Below are 5,657 nucleotides of genomic sequence, written 5' to 3'. Positions count from 1 at the left end.
TATATATATATATACATACACACACACACACACACACATATAAAACTTTGGTCCTGCATTATGTAGAGGGAAAAAAGCAAAAACAAAACATCTTAACCAGTCATGCCAGTTATGGATGGCACTGTATAATGTGTATTAAGATAATGCAGTTAATATTGTTCATGTTCAAATGGCTGGGTAATACATATAAATTCCCAAATTGCTGTGTTATTTCTGCTTTGGTTCACATACACACACACACACACACACATATAAAACTTTGGTCCTGCATTATGTAGAGGGAAAAAAGCAAAAACAAAACATCTTAACCAGTCATGCCAGTTATGGATGGCACTGTATAATGTGTATTAAGATAATGCAGTTAATATTGTTCATGTTCAAATGGCTGGGTAATACATATAAATTCCCAAATTGCTGTGTTATTTCTGCTTTGGTTCTTCCAATCCAGTGTGCAGAAAGAAGAGGTGGAGCTGACCAGCGAATGTGTCAACAGAGACAGCGAGAGAGTTGGGCCTGATTTCTTTGAGCTTCTCACGGTGCTTGGAAAAGGAGCCTATGGCAAGGTGTGTGTGTGTGTGGGGGGGGGGGCTGCTGAGATGACAATTTAATGAGCAATCATTTTGATATCTGCCCTTTTTAATATGGCCCAAATTTGATGACGCTCACTTTGGTTGTACTTAAATTTAGACTCTGTAATTTCCAGTTCAATGTTTTAAACAAGGGCGGCCCGGTAGTCCAGTGTTTAGCACGTCAACTTCACAGTGCAGAGGTACCAGGTTCAATTCCAGCTCCGGCCTCCCTGTGTCATACCTGTAAGCGCCAACCTGTATAAACTACCAAAAAAATCCTTATAAAGAGCAAAAAATCCTTATAATTTACCAAAGCATTTTATATGTCAAAATAACGGCAGAAAAAAAACCACGAAATATGAATGATATATTTGTTTCCTTGTAGAACTTGCTTGTACACTACCGAAGTATGCAATGAATACTCTGCTGTTTTCAACTAGGAACCACGTGATTTACTGGAAAGTTCCGGAAATGAAAGCATTCGAGTAGACTAGCACCATTCTGGGCAAAAGCAAACGGAACTACCTGTTAGGGGGAAAAAAAAAACGGAAATTTTCAGAAGCCTATGATTTGTGCGATATGGCCACATACGTAAGATTCACCACAAAATTCGTATGAACTATGGCTAAACCGTATGAGTTTACAGGTATGCTGTGTGGAGTTTGCATGTTCTCCCCGGGCCTGTGAGGGTTTTCTCCGGGTACTCCGGTTTCCTCCCACATTCCAAAAACATGCATGGTTGGCTGTTTGAACACTCTAAATTGTCCCTAGGTGTGAATGTGGGTGTGGATGGTTGTTCGTCTCTGTGTGCCCTGTGATTGGCTGGCAACTGATTCAGGGTGTCCCCTGCCTACTGCCCGAAGACATGGAATAGGCTCCAGCACCCCCCGCGACCCTTGTGAGGATCAAGTGGTTCGGGAAATGAATGAATGAATGAATGTTTTAAACAAAATGCTGTAGTTCCATCTTTTGAAACCCATTGAAAACCCACCCCCCTGAAAGCATGCTCAAGAGTCATTGTCCGTGGATTGTTATGTGCTTGAAATTGAATTTCCTATACACACAAGTTGCTAAATTATGAACTCTTTAAAAAACAGAAGAATTTGTAAAGTGCCAAATAAATAATGAGGTATTGTGTCATGTAACAAACATCCAATTTTGATTGGGCACTAAAATGCTAGTAGTAGTGGATTTACCATCACTACAATCACGACAATAAGCATCCAGTAGACCAGTCTTTATCAAATCTTTTACACAACCTAAAAAAAAACGCTGAGCGTTCCAAGTACCACCATAAAGACCAACATTAAAGTAAGAGTTGCTTGATACAGTTATTCCCAAAATTTATTGAGCCAAGGCACATTTTTTTTAAGTTAGAAAAATCGCATGGCACACTACCAAACAAAATTGTCACAAAAAGAGGATGTCAATTTCACACTTTTTGCTATCTAATATAAGATCATTTATTTGTTCTTTCTCTCACTATAAGTTGCTGGTATACATAGATGGACAAAGATACATTATTTGTTATTAATTCATTTTCTCACCATTAGTGAAATTTGATAAGTTCCTGCGGCACCCCATGAGAGCTCTCACGGCACTAACGTGCCCCCAACACACTGGTTGGGAATCATTGGCTTAGAAGATAGAACTGTTTGTGCAGAAATTATTTTTTCAAGTCACTAACATTTTGCACAGTTTGAATGTTAAGTCTGGACAAGTTTACTAAAAAATACATTCAACGGAACTGTTCTTACAATGCAATACGTCCTGATTTATAGCGCTTTCACAACAGCTGCAGCTGTAACAAAGCACTTTACCAAACAGTTCACATGAAGTAAAATAATAAACACAACACATAACATAAAAACACTGACAGTCATGCAATCTTAACCACGTATCCTGCATACACTTTGTTCTTTGAAGCAGTTCGAGATGAAAGAGGAGAGAATCAAAATGTCCTTTCACCAGTGGATCAGAGACGTCATGCTTGAAATGTGCCCACGTCTGCTCCAAGCTAAGTTAGAAAGTAACCAAGAAGCTGTAGCGTTCATTTAATGAAAAAAGAGATTGGTTCACTTCTCCTGTGCCATGTAAATCTGTTTCAATTCTAAGCGGCAACTTCCAGTTCCAAATACGTATCCGCGCTCCGCGCCGACGCTCCTCTCTCCTCATTCTCTGCTCCACAAGCCATCCATCCATCCAGCAGCACCAACGCTGACTGTCCAACAGCGCCGCCATCTCCGCTGAACAAAACGAGACTGCGAAAAATGCTGCTACAGGTGCAAAAAACACAAGCACCCCCGGGCTGTCCAGCAGCGACAGTCAAATTGCGCCGACATTCCTCCCAATGAAAATCAGCGATGGTACACGCGTGCTACCTAGAAGGCACAACCACAGAGCACAGATTCTTCTCCGTTGACAAATGTCGTGGCCAAAAACAATGAAAACAGTCCACATTGGGTCCAAGGTGCTTATAAATAAAATGTATTATTATTATTATTATTATTACATGTAACAACAAACACCATGTGACAAAACAAAAGACAAAAACAACAAAAACACAAAAAAAGCAAGGCTCTTGAATACCACTTGAGACGGCTGCCAACTACGGTGCCATCTTGGAAAAAACAAAACAACCCCCCCTCCCCCCAAATAACTAGTTGGGTAGTAGTTCTTTCGCGTACCACATGAATGATCTAGAGTTCAACTTGTGATACTACACTTTGAGAATCACAACAGAAGACTATTGTCAAATTAACTCCTTAAATGCCAAGAATGACTTCAGAAATCCATTAAAATCAAACCATTCAGTGCCAAGACCGAGTTATGTCGTTTGACATGTTTTTATTTTTTTGTTTTTTTTTCCAAAGGGAAGAGTTGATATGGATCTGATGCACTGGCTCTAAAATTGCAATGCGGAGTGGTAATGAGCCAAAGAACCCGTAAAGGGTAGTGGTGCATGAATTTAGATTGAAAATAATCCTCTGCCAATTGTTTATAGTGGGGGGATGGCACTTTTTTTTTTTTTTTTAATGGCGGCCTGTGACAGACGGAGAAGCCATCCTACGTGCTAAGCTAACCTAAGAATGACACAGCAATTAAGTGCGTAAGTGATGAATTACACTTTTCAAAGACCTTTGGCCCGGAACTGCGTTAAAGCATCGCCCATCCAATTTTGATCAGCAAAATAGCTGGTCAGGAGTCAAAATTCCGCCATCATTTCACTCATCATCAGTTTGTTCGTCACCGACGACAGCCAGTTGGTGCCGAATGTACTCAGTAGGTCACACGCAGGCGCAGCACAAGCACACACACACCCACATAGGTTTTTTTTTATTTTTTATAAACTGGAGGTATGTGAAATAAAAACAAGATGGGACAACGTCATCGCGTTCTATGGTGCCTTTACTGGGCTGACTGCCTGCTTGCTGTGCCTGCGTGTGACATAATACCAGTTGCGCCTTCTCGGCAGCACGTGTGTACCAGCACTGATTTTGATTGGGAGGAATGTCGGCGCCATTTGACTTTCGGTGCTGGACAGCCCCTGGGCGCTTGTGTTTTTTGCGCCTGTAATGGGCAGCATTTTTCACAGCCCCGTTATGTTCAGCCACGGATGGCGGCACTGTTGGACAGTCTGCGTTGGTGCGGCTGCATAGATGACTGCTGAAGTTGAGGATGAGGAGAGAGGAGCGTCGGCGCGAAGCGCGGATGCATATTTGGTGCTTAGAGTCGCCGTTTGGAATTGAAACGGATTTACATGGGACAGGAGAAGTGAACTACCGTAAATTCCGGATTACAAGCCGCTACTTTTTTTCCACACTTCCAACACTGCAGCGTGTAATATGAAGTGGCTTTTTATTTTTTTTTTCCATCGCGGGAAAAACATGGACCAATAAAATGAATGAGTAGTACACAGGGGTCCAATGAAATTGTATGATTACCGGTAATCACAACTTCCTTATTTCAGTCTTTCTTCTAACCCTGATCAACATGGAGAATACCAGACGAAAAGCATATGATGCAGCTTTTAAACTAAAAGCGATCACTCTGACAGTTAAAGAAGGAAATCGAGCTGCTGCCCGTAAGGCAAAGAAAAAAAAGTGGCAAGTTCTTTCTGTGCGGCCCGGTACCAAATGCCCTGCGGACCGGTAGCGGTCCGCGGACCGGCGGTTGGGGACCCCTGGTCTAGAGGGTTTACATCGGTGCAAACTCTCGCGATATTCATGTTGAGCGCGTGCGTCATTTGTCCTGTCGTCTGTCAACAACATTGAAACATGGCGGCGGCCGCGATCTCCGACGACAGTTTAAACTGCGTTTTCTGTGTTACAGTCGCGTGCTCGCGCCGTAATGTTAAGAAAATAGCATCCATTGATGTATCGAAAAAATAAAGCGAACTATTTGATGAACACCACGGGCCGAGTAAAAACCGAGGGCGGAGGGGGACGGCGGAGGAGGACGGCCGAGGCGGCGGCGCGCCCCGGCCCCCGAGTCCGGAGCGGGGACAAAACTAAATAGGCGGTGGCGGCGCCGGCCGTGGAGCGGCGAGATCAATGTCTTCTTGTTTTATGGTTATTTTGTTTAAATTTTTGATGGGGGAAAAAAAAAAGATTAAAAAAAAATAAAATTTTGTCCGACCTACCGACCCTATGCTGAAATTTCTTGTTACCGGAAACACACAATCTTTTTTTGTTTGGCCTAATCTTGGCATAGACCATTCGATGGTGCGAAGGTGGAGGCTCCGGCAAGAAGAACTGAGCCATTGTAAAAAGACAACCAAAGCTTTTAAAGGTTTTAAAGGTGGGCCGTCATGGTGTTATAGATTCATGAAATGGAAGCCTGTCTATTAGGGCACGCACGACATTGTGTCAGCAGCTCCCTCCCAATTACGAGGACATCAGCCCAGATGAAATAATAAATATGGACGAAGACCCTCTGACATCTGATTTGCCTCTCACTCGGACTGTAAATAAAAAAGGTGACTTCCCCCGTCATACTGAAAACAAGCGGCCACGAGAGAACATATTTTACCTGTGTTTTGAGCCGCGCAGCATCGGGCCTAAAGCTGCCAACGATGATCATTTTTAA

General features: G+C 42.7%; 1 protein-coding gene across 2 annotated transcripts in view; it reads left to right on the top strand.

Annotated features, from left to right (window-relative positions):
• LOC109521689 (ribosomal protein S6 kinase beta-2-like) overlaps positions 1–5,657 on the top strand; it is a 42,287-nt gene that overhangs the window by 4,737 nt on the left and 31,893 nt on the right. For both annotated transcript variants that reach the window (XM_019879700.1, XM_019879701.1), the window contains one exon: positions 449–563. In XM_019879700.1, the coding sequence (XP_019735259.1) occupies positions 449–563 (115 nt within the window). The remainder of the gene's footprint in view (positions 1–448; positions 564–5,657) is intronic.

This window comes from Hippocampus comes, unplaced genomic scaffold, assembly GCF_001891065.2.
Source record: "Hippocampus comes isolate QL1 unplaced genomic scaffold, H_comes_QL1_v1.1 scaffold158, whole genome shotgun sequence".
NCBI lineage: Eukaryota > Metazoa > Chordata > Actinopteri > Syngnathiformes > Syngnathidae > Hippocampus > Hippocampus comes.
The sequence above is the reverse complement of the archived record's forward strand: the minus strand, read 5'-3'. Positions and strand labels throughout refer to the sequence as shown.